This window comes from Meyerozyma guilliermondii, genomic scaffold, assembly GCF_000149425.1.
Source record: "Meyerozyma guilliermondii ATCC 6260 scaffold_4 genomic scaffold, whole genome shotgun sequence".
NCBI classification, from domain to species: domain Eukaryota; kingdom Fungi; phylum Ascomycota; class Pichiomycetes; order Serinales; family Debaryomycetaceae; genus Meyerozyma; species Meyerozyma guilliermondii.
In genome coordinates, this window is record NW_001809797.1 from 926,391 (window position 1) to 945,901 (window position 19,511).

General features: G+C 44.1%; 9 protein-coding genes across 9 annotated transcripts; 1 reads left to right on the forward strand and 8 right to left on the reverse strand. All coding sequences in view use genetic code 12, as the record gives it.

Moving 5' to 3' along the window:
* Positions 1-25: 25 nt before the first annotated feature.
* Positions 26-1,402, reverse strand: PGUG_03765 (uncharacterized protein; the record flags this gene model as incomplete). Its single annotated transcript, XM_001484334.1, has 1 exon — positions 26-1,402. One exon carries the CDS (start codon positions 1,400-1,402, stop codon positions 26-28), a length of 1,377 nt encoding a protein of 458 aa, XP_001484384.2.
* Positions 1,403-1,833: 431 nt separating this feature from the next.
* Positions 1,834-2,055, forward strand: PGUG_03766 (ubiquitin-like protein; the record flags this gene model as incomplete). The annotated part of the gene is made up of 1 exon (XM_001484335.1): positions 1,834-2,055. One exon carries the CDS (start codon positions 1,834-1,836, stop codon positions 2,053-2,055), a length of 222 nt encoding a protein of 73 aa, XP_001484385.1.
* Positions 2,056-2,070: 15 nt separating this feature from the next.
* On the reverse strand, positions 2,071-3,129 carry PPG1 (putative serine/threonine-protein kinase; the record flags this gene model as incomplete). Its single annotated transcript, XM_001484336.1, has 1 exon — positions 2,071-3,129. The coding sequence occupies one exon, from the start codon at positions 3,127-3,129 to the stop codon at positions 2,071-2,073; it is 1,059 nt and encodes a 352-aa protein (XP_001484386.2).
* A 174-nt stretch (positions 3,130-3,303) lies between these two features.
* Positions 3,304-4,713, reverse strand: ARG8 (acetylornithine transaminase; the record flags this gene model as incomplete). The annotated part of the gene is made up of 1 exon (XM_001484337.1): positions 3,304-4,713. One exon carries the CDS (start codon positions 4,711-4,713, stop codon positions 3,304-3,306), a length of 1,410 nt encoding a protein of 469 aa, XP_001484387.2.
* Positions 4,714-4,790: 77 nt separating this feature from the next.
* PGUG_03769 (Zn(2+) transporter) lies at positions 4,791-6,590 on the reverse strand (the record flags this gene model as incomplete). Its single annotated transcript, XM_001484338.1, has 1 exon — positions 4,791-6,590. The coding sequence occupies one exon, from the start codon at positions 6,588-6,590 to the stop codon at positions 4,791-4,793; it is 1,800 nt and encodes a 599-aa protein (XP_001484388.2).
* A 303-nt stretch (positions 6,591-6,893) lies between these two features.
* SRB8 (Srb8p) lies at positions 6,894-11,579 on the reverse strand (the record flags this gene model as incomplete). The annotated part of the gene is made up of 1 exon (XM_001484339.1): positions 6,894-11,579. The coding sequence occupies one exon, from the start codon at positions 11,577-11,579 to the stop codon at positions 6,894-6,896; it is 4,686 nt and encodes a 1,561-aa protein (XP_001484389.2).
* Positions 11,580-11,878: 299 nt separating this feature from the next.
* On the reverse strand, positions 11,879-15,529 carry MYO5 (myosin 5; the record flags this gene model as incomplete). Its single annotated transcript, XM_001484340.1, has 1 exon — positions 11,879-15,529. The coding sequence occupies one exon, from the start codon at positions 15,527-15,529 to the stop codon at positions 11,879-11,881; it is 3,651 nt and encodes a 1,216-aa protein (XP_001484390.2).
* Positions 15,530-15,881: 352 nt separating this feature from the next.
* Positions 15,882-17,078, reverse strand: PGUG_03772 (uncharacterized protein; the record flags this gene model as incomplete). Its single annotated transcript, XM_001484341.1, has 1 exon — positions 15,882-17,078. One exon carries the CDS (start codon positions 17,076-17,078, stop codon positions 15,882-15,884), a length of 1,197 nt encoding a protein of 398 aa, XP_001484391.2.
* Positions 17,079-17,927: 849 nt separating this feature from the next.
* PGUG_03773 (uncharacterized protein) lies at positions 17,928-18,746 on the reverse strand (the record flags this gene model as incomplete). The annotated part of the gene is made up of 1 exon (XM_001484342.1): positions 17,928-18,746. The coding sequence occupies one exon, from the start codon at positions 18,744-18,746 to the stop codon at positions 17,928-17,930; it is 819 nt and encodes a 272-aa protein (XP_001484392.2).
* Positions 18,747-19,511: the final 765 nt, after the last annotated feature.

Sequence of the window (19,511 nt, forward strand, 5' to 3'; positions counted from 1 at the left end):
ACTAGATGCGAGTTTGTAGTGGCTTCTATGTAGTTTGATCGACAGAGCTTCCACTAGGGGTCACCTCGAGAAAATCGATAGGCAGAAACGGCACTTTGGAGTCGTCGAGCATTTTCTTAGAGACTGACGAATAACTTTCCACTATGGAGGGGATTAACGATGTGGATAAGTCTTTGGCTATAGGACGGGGCACTGATGGTTTTACCGGAGACGTGGGATATGAAAAGGACCCCGAGCGACCAGAAAATGAGTTTCTTGAGAAGCTTCTGATGGTGTTGGTGAGAAAGTTGGTTTGCGAGTTGGTCGAGTGATTCTTTGACGATATCAGCACGTAATGTTGAGGAGGTTCCACGATGGCCGTGTAGCTTTTAGGGGAGCTGAGAAGGCGGGTATGTTCGTTTGGAAGAGGTGGACCATGTTCAGCGGTGGATGGTGAAATCTGGTCTTCAAAATTGGAGGTGTACCAATCGGGCTTTTGGAAATGTAAAGGGTTTTCTGGTGTAGTTGAAGGAGCTTTATCACTGTAGTATACTTTTTGCATTATGATAATGGCATCGAAAATGACAGTTCCTAGACTTCCCACAACAAAAGGAAGCTGCGACCAGAACACTGTTTCCAAGTCATCATTGTAGTATTGCACGGAAATCAAGTACAAGTTGATTACAATGGAGGTTGTGTAGAGCAAGTTTCCTGTCATGGCGAGAAGAAAGAGAAAAATCGACGTGCCCTTGGTTGACTTCAAGTTGTAGTTCTTGACGATTTGGGGAACCCGAGCCAGCAAGTAGAATCCAGAGCATGTCCAAGCCAGCAACTTTCCAAGATTTGCCCAATTAAAATGCAAACAAATAGCCAGCGATCCCGCAAGGGCCACTGGAGCAGCTTGGGCACCAGGAATGGTGATTATAGCAGACCCCAAGAGCCTCGAAGCTAGTGAATGGGTACCTCTCCGCTTACGTTTGGGACTTTTCGTCAGGTTGGTGAAGGGAGACTTCTTTTGGGAGGCCAAAAGCCGGTCTCTAGGGGATTTCCAGGCGTGGTTGGACGCTCGAATGGCGGATGGTGATTGCAATAGATTGTGAGGAATGCGATGATGAGGGAAGACCCTGGTATAATACCAGTACTGAATGCCCAAGATGAGGTCTATGAAGCAGTAATAGCATGCCAAAGACGTTTGGAACGGAAGTGCTCGTGTTAGAATGCATCCCACGAGATTGGTAGCATCGCCCATCATCCATGAAACTAGGAACAAGAACGATACTCCAGAAACCGACTGATTGATATGATTCTCCAATATTTGCGGAAGCTGTGCAAAGAGCCACACAGACACCGATAGTATGCCCAGGTATCGTGAAGCTTCGGCCAAAGCATGAAGATCCAAATTTACAAAAAACGATGAATGCATGGTAGGTGTATGTCGAGCATTTGATGTGGTGATTTTGGGAGTAAGTGATGCTCAGAAATGTATGTGTAAGGGTTGGTGTAAGGTATGTGGAGTGTTAAATAAGTAGGGGGGCTTGCACCGAAACCTTAGATCAATAAGTGCGATCGCTTATCGGAAAGTTTTCTGCGCTGATTATGCGCCGAAAAATGAGAAAAGACAAAGGTATGCGGCTGAAGAACAAATTTTCAAAAAGAGGGGATATAGTAAAAAAAATTTTTTGGTTCAACTGTTTTATTACGGAATGATATTACCACAGAATCTTCGCAGTCAAACATTTCTCTTGACTTTAAGCTTTTTGCATCCGCGTCCATGTGCCCAATTGGGCAGTCCGCGCATCGCATTTACTCATCCTGTCAACGGCCACTAGTGCAGGAGATTATCGCATTTTCACCATGATTGAGGTTCAGGCCAATGATCGTCTAGGCAAGAAAATCAAAGTCAAGTGCTTGCCCGAAGACACAGTAGGCGACCTCAAAAAGATATTGTCGCTTCAGCTTGGTACGGCTCCTGATAAGCTTGTATTAAAGAAAGGGTACCAGGTTTACAAAGACCACATCAGTCTCGAAGACTACGAGATCCACGACGGTTTTAACTTTGAATTGTATTACGGGTAGTAGATGTACATAGTTCTATAAGAAATACTCGACAATTTGCGACGGCCGGCCGTAGAAGCCGGCAAACATGCCCGGGGCCTGCCCGTCATCTTGCATGCCATTAACACCTTTTCCAACAACGGTATCTTCGTCGTTTTCTGGCGATGCCTCGAATACGTTGAAGTACTGGCCAGCAAACACCCCTTGCTCGTTGACTTTGCCATCGCTGCTGGTGTCGGTGACCTCGAGAACACTGGCCTTGTTTCCGCACCGGTAGCAGTAGTTGGGTGCCAGCCACACTGTTAAGCATTTGCCGCCCCAGTAGCTCACATAGCCCTCGTTACATAACTGGTGTGCCCGCACGAGCTGGGATAATCCATTGTCGTGACAAAACTTGTTCATGACATCGGCGCCGAAAAGGTAGCCAGCACCTCTCGGCGATAACTTGAAGTCAAGAATCTCGGGATCGGGGTCTGACCACACCAAATCCGCCATGATCCCATCATGAGGGATCTCCTTGAACCTATCGGTGGCCCTTATCTGATCTAGTCGCTGGCAGCTGGGCGACAAACCTCCGTGGGTAGCAAATACTCGGCCATCGATGGTCGCTCCCAACGGGAGATAATCAAACACATCGGTGATATAAGTCCAAACATCTGAGCTTCCTTGGTACTTGTGGAGCACTTCGGTATAAAAGCCATAGTTGGTGGTGATTGTACGTGATTCATGGTTTCCTCTGATAAGAAATACACGCAGAGGATACCGAAGTTTAAGTGCGATCAATAACAGAATCGTTTCCACTGAATAGTAGCCTCGATCCACATAATCCCCCAAAAATAAGTAGTTTGTATGTGGTGGATACCCGCCGATTTGAAATATTTCGAGTAAATCATGGTACTGGCCGTGAATATCGCCCACAACGGTGATGGGAGACTGGACCAGAAGGATATTGGGGTCGCCCAATAATTGAGATTTAAGGTTGTGACAGAGTTGTTGAACGGTTTCCGGAGGTAGCAACCGCGGGGGCTTGTGATCCAGGAGCTGAGACAAGCAGTGGTCCAAATCTGGTATGGGGATTTGAAACGGTATCGTCATTCATAAAGAGACCGACGTGAAAAATGCGCGAATGTGAACCAGTTGCAAATTAAGCGAGGTAGTAAAAACTTGTATCTACAAGACTAACAACAATAGCAGCAAGAGGCAGAAAGTAGCAGAAAGCACAGAAAGCAGCAGAAAGACATTTATAGAGGTACATTTATAGTGGGTAGCTCATGCCTTGCCAAAGTTGACCACCTCCTCGATAGAATCGTCGATCACCTGGAGCCCTTCCTCTATCAATTCGTCGGGAATGTTCAATGCCGGTACCAATCTTAACACATTCAATCCAGCACTGATCACAAGTAATCCATGATCTCTGCACTTCTGTACAACATCTCCTACCTCTACCGAGTTACCGAATTGTAACCCAAGTAACAATCCTTTACCCTTGACTTCTGTAACATGTTCTGGGTACTTGTTGGCAATCTTGGTCAATCCTTTTATAAACTTTTCGGATTTGTCGTTGACGGCTTGCAAAAATTCTTTATCGCTAACCTTATCAACCACATAGGTGCCTATCCTTGATCCCAATGGATTACCTCCGTAAGTAGTACCATGGTCTCCTACCTTGAGCACCTTCTCTATCTTTTCTGAGATCATGGTTGCACCAATAGGAAATCCATTTCCTAAAGCTTTGGCCATGGTTACAATATCAGGGTGGGCCTCAGCTGGCATCAGCGAGTGAGTCCACAACGAACCTGATCTTCCCAATCCACACTGTATCTCATCGTAGATGAGCACCACATCATTTTCATCGCAAAGTTTGCGCAACCCAATCAAAAACTCAGTATCCATCACCGTCACTCCACCCTCACCTTGAATGGGTTCAATGATCACTCCACAAGTTTTTTCCTTGCTGATCACCTCCTTGACGCTGTCTAAATCGTTGGCTTTAGCAACCTTGACTCCAGGAACCAAAGGTGTGAAGGGAGCTTGGTATTTGGAGTTGGTTGTCACAGACAACGATCCCATTGAACGGCCATGGAACGAATTTTCAAAAGCGATAAACTCATATTTGTCGTCACTGAAGCTCTTACCGTACTTCCTTGCAAATTTCATCGCTGCTTCGTTGGCTTCGGTTCCAGAATTACACAAGAATACTCTCTGAGCTTCTTGCATTCCCCCGGAATTCAATGTCTTTGTAACAAGCTTGTTGGCAAGCTCTCCCGCATGCATGTTATAGTACAAGTTCGAACAGTGCACAAGAGTATTAGCTTGGTTGGCAATGATTTCAGCAATTTCACTATTAGCATGTCCCAAAGCGGTTACGGCAACTCCAGCAGTAAAGTCAATGTACTGGCGATTTTCCAAATCGTACAAATGAGATCCCTTCCCATGAGTAACTACCAAGTTGGGACGAGCATAAGTGGTGACCGTGTATGGCTTAGATATCGTGTTAACGTACTGTCCTGTATGAGAGTCATCGTTGGGGTCAGCGTGGGTCACTTCTTTGAAGTTTGTGAATGATTGTGAAAGACTACGACGAGACCAATGAATTGTTTGAGCCTTGAGCAGCTGTGTTATAGGCAGCTGGAACAACCTGAGGTTCTCAGGTACCCGTTTTGGAATAGCCCTTAACATGATTAATGTTATCTTCCCCAATTTTCGCTCGTTTTTCAACCCATACAGGTGCAGGAAAAAGTTGACTCATGGGTCCACTATCTAGTAATGTCAATTGTGAGCTCGAGCTGAGGGCTAGCATACTCAAGAGTGGCAATCTTGCGAGAGATAAGTCGGTTGATTTCGAATCTAAACCGAGATTCGTCGTCAATACTAGCACCGATCATCAGGAATTTCAACCCCACCACGAAAAGGCGGTGATTGAACTTTGTAATAAATAACTTGTCAACCGTAAACGATTTCTTGAAGCCCTCGATAGTGTAAATGCCATCGATGATTTCATTTTTTAGGTTGTAGTAGTCGTAACTTGAGTAAGGATATGACAATAAGAGTATTGAACCAAGCTTACTCACAAGTCTCCATCCAGTAAAGCACAAGAGGCAAGCAATGGTCAAGGTAGAAGCGTCACTAATCTCCAAGTCTATCTTTGACGTGAAAGCCTCTGGTATAACTGGAAGTAATGCGAGGCCAATTGCAAAAAGTAGAGTCAAAAAATGGGTAGGATGCTTGAGTATCACCGACAATACCGGTCGTATGCGACCCTCTCCTCCCTTCTCTTTCCCAGTGGAAGATATCATTTCGTTAATCCGATCGGACGCAACAATATATCTCGAGGTTAAGAGGGTAAAGATGATGGTGATACACAACGAAACCTCGTATGCAAACATATTTTCAATAGTTCCGCCGCCATGAATGTGATGAGACAGATGCTGGTGGGCCTCTTGGTCAACTTGCGGGTCCTTCACTATCCACTCAATCACAAACTCCTCGCAAAAGTGGCTAATTAGGTCGCAGCCCACCATGATCAAAGAGGTACTCAATGCAAACCCGGCGAGCACCTCGAGGCGTCCAAGTCCAAATGGATAAGCGATTGACGAACAGCTCCAAACTTCAAAATTTGACATCACATCGACAAGCACTATTACCAACGACCCAAGCGAATCGTACACGACAAGATGAGCAAGAGTCGATAAAGATGCGAGCTTGAAATGAAACCCAACTATAAATAAAGCCACCGCAAGCAAAAGGTGACACACCGACCAGGCGAGCTTTATCTTTTGGTGAGATGTCAATGAAGAAACCGACTCCTTGAATGTGGGAATCGGATGCAGATCTGGGATCATGGCTTGATTCGCGGATACGGCAGCAGGCGGAGGTTCCTGGAACAAGTTCATAGACACCGACGAGTGCTTGTATTTGTGACCTTTTCTGTGGGCAGTTTTCACCTGGAGCGTTGGTCCCGAGCCATTTCCATGGATCATTAATTCCTGGGGCTGGAAATTGAAAGGCTGAGGAGACTTTGACGGCGAGGAAGATCTTCGAACCGGCGACTTGGCCCTATAATTGCGACCATTGCGTGACGGAGACGTGGCTCGAATTGGAGAACTGGACCTCGAACCCGACGGAGGAGCAATCGGCGCCGAAGGAATGTACGACCTTGTGGAAGCAAAATACGCTGAGTTACGTGCTCTTGGAGTGTTGTTTATGCGGTGAGCAGGACTTCCGTCTTCCAGTATTATGAGTTGACTCGTATCCATGTCGAAAACAGACTTTGGTCTCGGTGTCCGATTAGAGAATGTAGTGCGTTGGGGAGAAGCTAGCGATGAGTTTGAGTACCGTCTGGGTATGGGACTTTGCTGGAGACCAATTGTGGGTGTTCCGGGAACGCTTTCGGCGGCGTGGGCATCGTATACGTCGGAATCCCCAAGTGAATCGGTGGAAAAATTGGCACTTTGAAGAAACAGGAGATTAGGTGGGTTACTCAAAATTTGGGTTTTTGTTGTTCCATATTGTTCACCATCAGATATGTCGTCAGGAGGATCGATCTCGGAAGCCATTATGATTTAAAATGGTATTTTTGGGTTGACTTCAGACGATCGGTGAAATTGTTTGTGCGACCGCGAACGTATGTTGGTGAGCGCGAGATGCGGCTGAAGGCTGCAAAAAGCGAAAGTTACAGAGTTTGAAACAGCCCAAAAACATAAAAAGAGCGGAAAATGACACAGACTTTGATCATTTTGACAAATGAATTATCATCTTTTTAAATAACCTACTAGTTTCATATATTAACTGCCCATCATGAAGCAGTCGTCCTATGGCACTGGAACTATTACTTCATTTCCTTGTGTGCTTCTTAAAGCTTAAAGAGGATTCTCTCGCAACACATACGCACCAAACATCAGGAGGTTTATGCAGCTGTCGTTGAGGTCTTCGGATCCATTGGTAGAGCCTTCGATAATCTCAAAACTCTTGATTTTGAAGGGCTTGACTTTCTCACTTGAACTTCTCTTCTTATCCACTGGCACGGCCACAAGTCCTGAATCATTGAACGCAGCAAAATCTGATCCGCAATTGAGCTCTTCCTCGTCAAGCATAATCGAACATGCCTGGATTTCTTCTTTCTTGTACGCTTCGAATGGATTTGAGGTGCTTGGTTCAGGTAGGTTGAAGATACGGGAAATTGACGAGATTGCATCATTAACAAAGAGCTGCTTGCTATGTTGCTCCGTTGGTGGGGCGTCAATCTCCTGGTTTCCGTTGAAGTCATCCTGTGTTGCAGCCGGAGAGTTTTCAAACATTCCATTTGCTTGAAGCGTAAGTGCCAGTGTCAAGGAACTCTTCATGAGTAGTAAAAGGTCATACAATAGAATCCGTAGACTTTCGTTGTTGGAGGAAAGAAAGTTAGACTTGAGTAGCTCGATCAAGTTACGAACAAAAGTAAACTTCTCTCCATCTTTGGTTATTATCGTGGTAATCAATGGCACTTTGTGAATGATGATTATTCTCAAGTATACGGAAATTGCATTTTGTAGGTCAACAGCAGTGTTTTCATCTATACTTGGCGACTTTGCGATTGGAAGGAGCTCCTGCAAAAACTTGTTCAATTCAGTAAAAAGTTCTCCAGTAACAGCGTCTCTGGTATACGAAACAGAAAATTTCTTGAAAAAGTCCTTTAGTATTGGAAAGAGGTTCTCCCCTTGTTCGGTGCACAAGGAGAGCCGCCCTCCGTCAAACTTCGTGCATGTCAAAAACTTGGTTTCAAGAACACGCAAAAACATATACTTGTACTCAGGACCACAATAATTAGTGATCTCACCAAAGAAAGAGTTATCCTTCAAAAGATCACTGTGAAACGAGTATAGCAAACTTTCGGTAATGATTTCAATCTGCCTGGAAGCTTCCAGTGTTCCCAAGTATTCCAATTCATTCAGGGTGATAGTCCTCAACAAAATTTGACATATAGGTAGACTAAATTCGTTTGCTACCTTTCCAAGGACAGGAATATCATTGATCAAACTGATGCTAGAGTCTGGCGAGATACCTGCTAATTCGTTGCATACCCTTATTATCTCTGAATTTGTGAGATGTTTCACTAGTTCATCGATGACGTCCCTAATGTGATAAAGGCAGCAACCTCTTAAAACTGAAAGCATATTCTCCTTTAGTATTTGTTCGACAGGAACATGAGACTGTGTGCGTTTGAAACTTTTCAATATAATGGGAAGCACAGAAACCGAATTTTTTGTAAGATAAGTCTCCCGAAGAATCTGGAGCATTACTTGCTGATTAGAAAATATACCAGTCCTAACATTCTTTCCAAACAATACTTGCATGATTGTATCGTAGTTGCTTTCAGCGGAGAAGCCGTAGTTTTCACTTGTTAGTAGCTGGACAACGAGCAGATAATCGATGAGCTCGTAACAAAGTAGCTTTTTTAATAAGAGAAGTATTTTTGTTGAATCACTCATTTCACCAATATGAGCTTTGATGAGTGTGCTCACGTCTGTAGATTCTTTGCTCGCTTTAAGTAGTCTGTCGTGGTGTACTATCAAACGAATCAAAGACACCTCCTCGTCGTATTGAAGGTTCCCCAAAGTTTCATCAAACTTGATAAGTAGTTGTGAAAAATTGTCAAGAACTGTGTTTGAAGCCAAAGTAACCTTCAATGTCTTACATGACTCTCCAAGTTCTTCTTCGCTCAATAAGGGAACTGGTTCTGCAATGATGTCATCGAGAACAGTCTTGAGGTCCTCAGTAGAAGGAGACACATTTTGCCAAGGATTAGACCATTCTGCTATAATCTCGGTGGAGCTCAATGCAACCGTACCTTTATTCTTCGGTTTCTGCATTGTCTTGTGGTCCCAAACCGAGCTAAATTGCAATTCACTCGAACTGATCATCGACTCAAAAAATATCCATATACTTCTAAACTTTGTGTAATCGAAGTCTCGAGACTGAAGATCTTTATAATGGAGAAGAATAAGTTTCATTAGTTCGAGAATCGTAGGAACTTCGGAAGGCGACGTTGTGATGTACTTTATAAGTTTGAAGTGACGAACAACCAATTTCGCTATGAGATATAACGAGTCAAGGTAAAAGATAATTATACCGCCATCGTTTCTCAAAACTAGCTTGATTATTCCCTTGAAAAATACCGTTAAGTTGTCACAAGCACAAAAAAGGTCATACAAAATGGAAATCGTCGAGGGGTAAACGTGGATAAGCTTGGTGGAACTCATGATGGTATTTTTGAGTTGGGTAGTAAGCCAGTTTATCAACAAGAATTTCAAACCAACTTCCAAATTTTGGAAATATTCAATACCCGAACCTTGAACGAACGCCTTTTCTTTGCTTTCGAGTAGATTCTCAATGATATTTTCTTGCAAAATAATTTTCCCCGTATCAAATTTAGTTTTGAAATTGAAATCGTCCAGTACCCATTTTCTCAATATGCTGTCACATTGCTTGTTATTTGTCACTGGGAGGTTTTTCAATATACTCAAGTGAGTACTGATTTCATTGTTCAAAATGAGCTTTTGAGAGCTTTCCTCGGGCGAGACGTAGAAAACTCCCGATGCAATGAGTCTCCTAATGTATGAAGATATAGTGATAATTTTTAGCTGGTACAACTCATTGATCAAGACGTAAAGACTATACGATTTGATCTTCGCTGTAGGATCTGAAACCACTTGGTATATTATTTCAAGAATTTCACTTTCAAATTCGGCTTTTTTCTGGGAGTCAATCCGCTTGTACAAAACCTTTCCTTTGATAAAGTTGCAGGCAATTAATATGCCCTGACTCGAAATTGCACTATCTCTGTAGTCGGTAATACACCAGTGTATCAATAACTTCAAGTATATGCGCCATCGGCTATTTTCCTGTTGGGGACGTAAGAGTATAGCCAAGCCATCATCCAAACGATAACGATCTAGCGAATCGACAATTTTTAGCAAATCACCTTGGCTTCTGTTGATGAACCAATAATCTGCCTCCGTCGATACCAGTTCATCTTTTGTCGTTTGGGACAGATACTTGGCTTTGGTTGCAAAATCGTGCTGCTGCTCATTAGACACTGCCTGAATATGCTTGGAATTTAAGATCAAGCTTTCATTTCTATACTTGATAGTTTTGAGTTGATCTTTGATGAGTTGAACCTCTTCCATTTTCGAATCCTTGTCGTTGAGCAATATGCTTGATAACTCTTCGCTGGTAAGCACCCAATAGTTAGGAAGGATAAACGTGTTTGAGTTGTGCTTGAATAGATACTTGATAGACTCTGCTACCAAATCGAGAATGGTCAGTTTCAACTTGGAAGGTAAAGCGTTGGAGTTTTGTTTTTGGGGTGGTTGTTTTGGATTGAAGGTTGATGCACGTCGAAGGAAATAGTAATTGAGAAGTAGAGCCTCGCTTAGTTCTTTGCACAAATAATCCAAAGGAAGTATCACCTTCCAGAATGATTTAATAAGCATGAGTGCAATTAATCTTTGTCCATAGTGTTTTTCGATACCGTTCAAAAGATCCAAGTGCTTATCTGAGTCTTCCCATGACATTGAAATCAATTCTGACACCTGCTTGGCTTCCAATGGAAGACCCTCTCTAAGAATATTGATGATGCACGAGAGAAAAAGGCGTCGATCTATAAGGCATTCCAAGTACAACGACTGAAGATACCGCAAAAGATAAGATAGTTTGGACATATATGCCGACTTTTTCTCTGTCAGGCTAATGCCATTCATCTCTCTTGCAAATTTTTGAACGTAATCGGCGACCTGTTGGGTCCATTCGTGAAGCCAGTGGAGTTCGTAGTTGACAATGGTGGAAGTAAATCTGGGTCCTGTCAATTTTGCGTGATACTTCTTTTTAAGCGCTTGTATTTCGGAGTAGAGAATGCATTTCGTGAACCATATAGCTCGAGGTAATGGCACATTTTTGTTGCACATGCTTTCGACCAAGATTTTATTCCTTATACCATGCGGAAGTTTGCCAGATATTTTGGACAATGGGATTTCGGGGTCCGCAAGGTCACGGAGCCAGGCTTCTTTCTTCAGAGCCGTGAGAGTGACACGGGGAGGTATCTTAAATTGGTGGGTATCATGCTTGATTTTATTAATTGATTCATTCCGGGATTTAAATGCCCCGGCCATCATACGAGATAAATCCTCCAACGCTTCGTTTGGCAGATCTGATGACGAAAAGAGAGACGCCTGGACCAAACTTCGTGCTGAAGAATATTCATTTGGTACCGCTGGTGGCTCGTAATACCCTTTGTTCAAATACGATGCATTATTTTCTTTCAGTGCTTCGGCATCATTAAAGCTGCCTGGATCTGTGGGTGTACTTTCCCTCCACGGCTTGAAATCTGGATAAGAATGCTTGGTGTTACTTTCTTTTTTATCTTCAACTCCGACACTCAATGGATATATATCGAGATTCGGTTTATCCATCAGAAACTTCATGGCTATCAACTCATCTTTATCACTGGCAGATTGTGTTGAGCGGTTGCTGCTGAACAACAAGCTGTTCCTACTTTTATTCTTGGACATGGTTGAAGAGTATCATGTAAGTCGGAGGACGAAAGTGGTGATCTTTTCTGGGGAACTACAAATGGGTGTATTGGTGTCGCTTGGCATTGAATAATACCGATACTAGAACCAACACAAGAAAAGAGAAGTAGAAGTGTTAGAAAGTTTCTTTATAGCTTGTTACTTTGGCACATCGAACAATTGTTCATGAAATTTTGAAATTTTTTATATTTTTCTGTTTTGCATTTTTTTCATTTTCTTCAATTCTCATTGATCTTAAGAGTAGTGTTCTTTTAACGCTATATGTACTTTACATTTTTCTACCAATCGTCATCATCGTCCTCTTCTTCATCATCGCTGTCTCTCGTTGCAGACCTCTTCTTGAGAGCATCCGCAATAGATCCAGCAAGATTTGTCTCCTCATTTTTCTTAGCAAGAAGAGCTCCTGCCAATCCATTTGAAAGTCCACCTTCCTGTTGTGTCAGTGCCGCAGCAGCAGCATTCCCTCCTTGTTCAGGAACGGTCCTGGTAGTTGCAGATGGAGGTGGAGGAGGTGGAGGAGACTTGGATCCCCCAAGGTTCAGCGGTGGAGGACACTCGGAAATGTATGCTGTTGGAACCCAGCCCTCTTTGGACTCGTCCAACGATTTGGCCAATGACCATTGTCCGTTGTTCTGGGTGATGTATACAATGTCATTGGCACTCAATGCCATCGAGCCACTGACAGAACCATCGTAGTCATAGTTGGCCTTGAATGTGGGCCACTTTGGCTTGGCCGCTGATAAAGATGGAGGTGGGGGAGGAGCAGTCTTTTTAACTGGAGGTGCTGGAGCAGCCTTTTTAGCTGGTCTTGAAGGTGCCGTTGGGTTGGAATTGTGGTTCTGTACCACAGTGGCAGGTTGTTGTATGTTGACATGATTCATAGCAGCGGTCGCAGCGGTAACTGCTTCCTGATGGTTATTGTTCAAAGAAGGAGCAGGAGGAGGAACCTTGCGTACATGGTTGTTAGGCTGCTGGTGAACAGGTGCGACTGGAGTAGGGTACGAAGGTTGCTGTTGTGTTGCATGGCTTGGTGGAGCCACAGGTGTCCTCTGTTGGGAAGTAGGATGAGCTGGAGGAACGGTCCGTGCTGGAGCAAGACGCCCACCACGATTATAGTACTTGCTATAGTCCACTTTCGAAGATGTAGCTCTAGGTCTTTTGGGGTTCTGACTGTCGGGTGAAAGACCAGGACGAACAGAGACTGTACCCGACTTGTAAACATCGCCATGAATAGGAATGGTCGACACATCACTTCTTACAAACTTGACAGTGTGGAACTTTCCAGGCTTCTTTTGATATTCAATAGTGGGCCCAATCTTGATCGTTAAACCAGGATTGAGTTTCTTCAAGTGAGTGACCAATTCTGTCTTAAAATCAAGATTGATGAGTACATCTGGAGTTGTAGGTGTAGGCGAATGGAGGGAAACAGCTAACCAGTTGTCCTGGAAAGTAGAAAGACCAACGTAGTTAATACTGTTAATAGGAATCACAAACTCTTTCAGCAATTGAAGCCGTCTCTCAACGAGATTCTCCGCTATAATATAGAGCGAAGATCTACCCAACACAAAGATTCTTGGAAGTCTCTTTGAAGATCTTCCAAACTTTGATAAGAGAATCTCACCTTTCCCTGAAAAAACGACGTGCTCGTTGAGGCCAACCTGGTTCAATACAAACCTACCGAATCCAGAGCTGTAGTTACAACCCAAATAGTCACCCATAAAAGCTCTTGAACCGAGCATAGACATTCTTCTTCTTTCCTTTCTACCTTGCAACAACCCATTTCCATAGTCACGAAGCTGTTCAAATTGGTTACCATGTTTTTTGACTTTCCAAGCATTCTGAATAAGTCTCGCAGCATCCTCTTTACGTTTGACGTAGCGGCGCCATGCCCTCTGGATACGTGCCGCCATATTGTGCCAGTATTTGTCACGCATGTCTTCCATAGCAAAAAGGGTTTCTGGCGTCTTGATAAATACCTTCGAAGTTCCCATTTGAAACTCAGTGTCAGGAATGTGACACGACTTTAAGATTTCTCTGACGGCCGAAATATCATCTCCATTCCAGATGTAATCGCCTGCGTACCCAGTTTTGGGAGACAAAAGATAGAATCTCTGCACAAACTTGTCAAAGGTGGTACGATAGGCAAAACCAGCTCTTCTAATCCGCACATTCTCCTTCAATCCCAAATATTTCACTTGATGTAAAACTTGAGCATTGTCATATTCTTTGGGTCTCTTTGTCTGATTTGGTTTGATAGTTCTAATATAAGAGGGTTGGCACTGTGAAAGAGTATCCACCAACAAATTAGCACTCTTCTTGATCTTGTCGGACGCTGTTTCGGGTCTCTTCTTTTTATCAGTTAACACTGCCAATAAATCGGGTGGGAAGAGAACCAGGTTCACGAAGGTATTCTGAGACGTTGACAACATTTCCAAAAGGTCACGTAACATAGCATCCTTATTCTTATCAGTCATACCTGCAACATCGTATACCACGTCGCCGGCATAATGTTTAATGATAAATTTGCCTTTACGATCTTCAAAGTGACGATTGTTTGCTCCCACCATACTGAGTCTCTGAGCAAACACCTGGTCAGCAGCATCGGAGTCAGCATGTGCTGTTTTGATGGAGTCGTTCAAAGCAGCAAAAAGACCAGGTTGTGGGCGGGTTGCTTCTATAAGGTCACAAACGACTTTGTTGTTGAAGTAGTCGATGGGAGTCCACTTGATCTGTTCCTGAACGTATTCATCTTGTTCCGCTTTCAAAGTCAACTGAATAAAAATCTGCTGAAGTTTCTCGTTCACGTAGTTGATACAAATTTGCTCGAAGGAATTATGCTCGAAAATCTCGAAACCATAAATATCCAAAATACCGATAGTCTTCTTTTCCATCGCTTCTGCACGGCCACGGAGAGAGATATTCACACGCTCAACAATCCAGTCAAACAAATAATTGTAAATACCCTTCGCTAAAGCGTCTCTCAGGGCTGTTGCTTGGACAATGTTCAAAGGGACATGATAAGTTGAGCCTCGTCTCATACCGTGGCTCGTTTCGATAACTCTTTCGAGGATTGATTTCTTCAATACGTTGGCATCGACTTCAAGCAAGTATGCCACAAAAGTCGTCACTGTATCATCTCGAATTGCTGCGTTCCCATCTTCATTTTCCACAAAGGAAATGTTACCTATCCACAAGATCAGTGCCAAGGAACGAAAGATATTGTCCTGTTCCGCCTTGCTCAAGCCGATCGTATTCATAGCTTGCAACGTCTCAGCAAAGTCCTTACCATCGTTGATACCCTCAACGTCAATACATTTTGCAGCCGAAGTGTAGACGTAAGTCTCTGGGCCTTGAAGTCCAAACAGCTGCTTGTACTCTGGCGGACACAGCTTTGTCAATTGGTAAAATATATGGAAGTTTCGCTCGTTTGTGATTTGTGACACAACTCTCTGTTTCTCTAAAAGGTAGTTTGTTATATGGGCAGCCACAGGTTGATAGTTGGACGGATTGAAATAAATTTCGAGATATTTACCATGACGGGACGAATTGTTGTTTCTCAAAGTCTTGGCACATCCAAAAGATTCCAAGAGCGGATTCGTGGCGAGAACCATATCTTTAATCTGAGTGATCTCAGATGTCGTGGATACCTTATCATCTACAGACACATTGGCAATATATTGCATGATCTGCTTGGCGGCTTCAGTCTTGCCCGCACCTGATTCACCCGAGATAATTACACACTGGCTCTCTCCGTACGACTTGAGATGATAGTACATGGACTCAGCAATGGCAAACACATGGGGTGGAACTTCGAGTCGATTTTTACCCTTGTACATGTTCAAATACTCCTTTGTATATATGCCCAAGTCCTGGAATGGATTCACCGAGATCAACACATGGCCAATATAGGTATAGATGGTGTTGTTCATGAATCTCTTGTGTAAGTTGTCATTGATTGAATCATCGCTGATTTTGGACAAAAGTGTCAAGTCCGAAACTCCCACTTCCTTCTTCTTGTGAAGGTCAAATTCGGCCCTTTCTTGATACCAGACTTTGCGGGAGCCTCTTGCTTGGCTTTTGATCGGGCGCCACGCTTTACGATGGCCATTTCGTATACTTGAAAGGGTGAAGGTTTAAGTAGCGGTGGTCGGCGTGCGCGGATGACTTTGGGCTGTGTGTGGGTGCACGGATGTGAAATTATGGGGAACAAGATGGTACCTATAAATAACTACATACCAAAAACTAATTGAAAATGGTGTTTGATATCTATTGTACATACCGCTAGCTAGACCATATGCGTACCATTTTATCTTTGCCTCCTGAGGCAACTCTCTTACCATCCATACTCCAATCTACTGCATACACCTCGTCAGCATGTCCAGGCAAGTCTACCGAAAGTTTCCTGGTTCTTACGTCCCACACCTTCAATGTAGTATCTTTCGAGCAGCTAACAAGAAGACGGCTATCCGGAGACCATGCGGTTTGATATACAGGAGCCACATGGCCACGGAATGTTCCGATAAATGTACCTTTAATTCCATCCCAGAGCTTGATTGAATTATCAAATGAACTCGACACCACATATCTACCGTCCGGTGAAAATGAAACATGATTAACGAGCTTCTGGTGTCCGGTCATACGACACACAGGTTTTGACGATTTGAGTGGTTCCCACAAATACATTGTGAAATCATCACTTGCAGTGACGAGACGCTCACGCTCACTTCCATTGAGAACGGCCACTTTTTGGTACTGCTCCTTTGCCTTGGCAATGAGCTCTGCTTGTGACAACTTGGCGGTGGTTCCAGTGTGGTCGAAACCTCCACTTCTGAGGGCGTGGTCTGTGGAAATAGCTAGATGGTTTACCCAATGGGCATGGCTCTTCAAAATTTGCAAGCATTTACCTCCAGCGGATATGTCCCATGCCCGAATTGTCTTGTCATGAGATGCACTGTATATCAAGTTTGATCCTGACCACTTGACACAAGAAACGGAATTTGTATGGCCACTCAATGTCAATAAGCATACTCTACGAGTGGTATCCCAAACTTTGACACAACCATCCTTGGACCCAGATGCCAACCTTGGCAGGTTCCCTGGGGTCACCAAGTGGAGTGGCTCCCATGTTAAGCTGGAAACCCACTTGGAATGGCCTGATAAAGCTGAACCCAACGCAGCACCCAGCTTGGCATCCCATAGCCTTATGGTATTATCCATGGATCCGGTGGCTATCATTGTTCCACAAGGTGAATATGCAACACAAAGAACCCAGTTGGTATGACCAGTGAGTGTTTTAAAAGGAGTATGGGTGTTACAGTCCCAGATTCTTGCAGTGGAATCTCCAGCACCAGTACACATTCTCCCCGAATCGTTGGGTGCAAATTGACAGCACAATATGGTAGATCCATGACCAGCAATAGCATTACTGGACCTGGTTACTGGTCGAACCTTGAAAACAGCCCTAGGGGTATACACCATGGTTAGAAAATCTTCGGTAGTCTTAATCTTTGGTTTCAAGATCGAACTGTATAGGTTGTCCTTCACGTCTACGGTCTTGTCACCATCAACAACTGCGAAAGTATATGGTACTGCTTCATCTTCACCGAGGAGCTGGTTAAGTAACTGCTCCAATTGTTTTTTCGGTGATTCCACCAGGAACTCGAAAGAGATCCTCCTACAGAGTCACCAGTATCCGAAGCCTGGCCATTTTAATCATGACGTGCGGAAGATCCGCAGGAACGATGTCCACATCGCGGACTTTCTGGGCCTCCTTTTTCTGTTTCTTTGACGAAGGTGGAACGACGGTAGCCATGGCGAATTAATTCTCCACCTCCATCTCATCGCGGCTCATCAGACATCTGGTGTATGGATGTGTCGTTCTTTGAAGTTGACTGCAGGACAGGCATCAGCGGCTGCAAGATAGATGGTTCATCATCAGACGCTTCAATTTCCAGGGAGAAGTCAGGGATGAGGGCTCGAAGCTGGGATTCGCTTATTTCTGGAGAAGATGGGATATTAGCCGGCTGAAATTCATAGTCGGGTTCTGAGAGGTCTAAAAAGTGGTAATTTTTCAGTGCGGCTTCCCATTGAGTTTTGTTCAATTCATGGTAGAATTGTTGGTCATAATCGAAATAGAGTGTTTTGGAGGCGGTTGCAGTGTTTTGTATTTTAATCTCGAGAACCTGGACAAGTCTCAAGTTTTCTGACGAGGCAGATATTGGTTGGGAGACATAGCGCTTGTAATGTGGAGTTCGATGGTACCAATCTGAGTAGAAAATGAACCGAGCAGCAATATAGTTTGAGAATGAGCTTTTCACGTATACAGAATTATCGGAATCGTCCAAAAGAAGGTACCAACACAGGTCTTGTTTGGCGCTTGAATGGCTGCGAATTGAACGATGCTTGCGACGATTCTGGTGCGGAACTGTGTATCGATTGTGAGCTTCTTGGTAACTGCGAGTTTATGAACGAGAAGTTTGGCGTATCTTGAGAGTATGGCAATGATTTTGTTATAAGAAATCCTGTCAAGATACACACCAGGTTTGTGGAATATGCAAACTGGGATATGAGGCTAGTTAGGCTAGAAACATGTGACTGGAATTTCAACGACGGGTTTTCTCGTAGCAAATTGGAGGACGGAGGAAGCTCGGGATGATGAGTTTGTTGCAATAACGCAGCAGAATTGCGTGTTATGTGGAATTTCAAGAGTGCTTCTTCGCAAGCGGCGGAAAGTTGCAACTTGTAATGCTGGGCTGTTTCATGAAAATTCGCCACAACCACCAAGCATTTGCTTCCGGCGGCCTTCTTGAGCATTTCTGAACTAAAGAGGGTAAAGAGCTGGGCAAATGAGTTGGTGACGAAACATTTAATGCGATCAGACTTCCAATTTTTATCATAAGATGGGTGATTTTGAAGCCACAGCCAAAGGAATGGATGAAGTGTTTGAATTACGATCACCTTGTGTGACTCGTCTGCTGCTAGGTGAGATACCATGAGATTTGCAAGCATTGGATGGAGACCCGTTTTGGTTGGAGTGGTTTGGAAATCATAGATGGCACTTGTAAACTCAATTCCAAGAGAAGATAGCCCGGAATCCAAATGCTTGAACTCGTGAGCGCGTTTCTGAAGCTCTAAGAGTGTCACCATACTATAAAAATCGTGTCAATCACGGACCATATCCTAGCACAACCTCGAGCCCGTCCGGCACACACCACGATTTTTTAGGTCGATCGCAGACCCGCCCTACATACAGGCGAGCCGTCTGACGCTCATTAACCATTATACCCCACGAAAAGTCTTCACAACAATGGGCACACCTGGCCAGTTTGGAAGACCGGAGGTGGGAGCAAACGGTACTCAGACCCCAGCAGCAACAAATAGGCGTCCTTCTCTTCTCAAAAAACCATCGAGCTCCGGATTAGTAGCGGTGGTAGCAAACCATGGTTCTGGAACCAGTCAAAATCAGACCAATGGCGGAACTTCTGGCACCAACTCCGCTTCCGGACACATAAACAACACGAATCACGCAACCTCGGGAAAAAGAGTTCTGTCTGGAGGATCCAATGATGGTGGAAATCTGACCTCTCATTTGACACTGTCCAACTCTGCCACTCCTTCCAATTCCGCTCACAATCACACTCATTTGCCGCAGATTAATCGCACAAGATCACGCTCGCTAAGCAAGAACCAACATGGAACTGCCCATGCGCCGCAATATTGGGCACAGGAAAAAGTGTACTTGAAGAAACTTCGCAATCAAACCATCGATGACTACTATACCAAGGGTATTAGCGGAGCAGAAACAGAGGGCGAAGAAGAGTCTACAGTCAACGACCTGGAGGAAGAAGAGGATACTCAACAGGAATCGAAGGACATTCTTGCGGAAATTGACGAGGACAAGTACCAGATAGA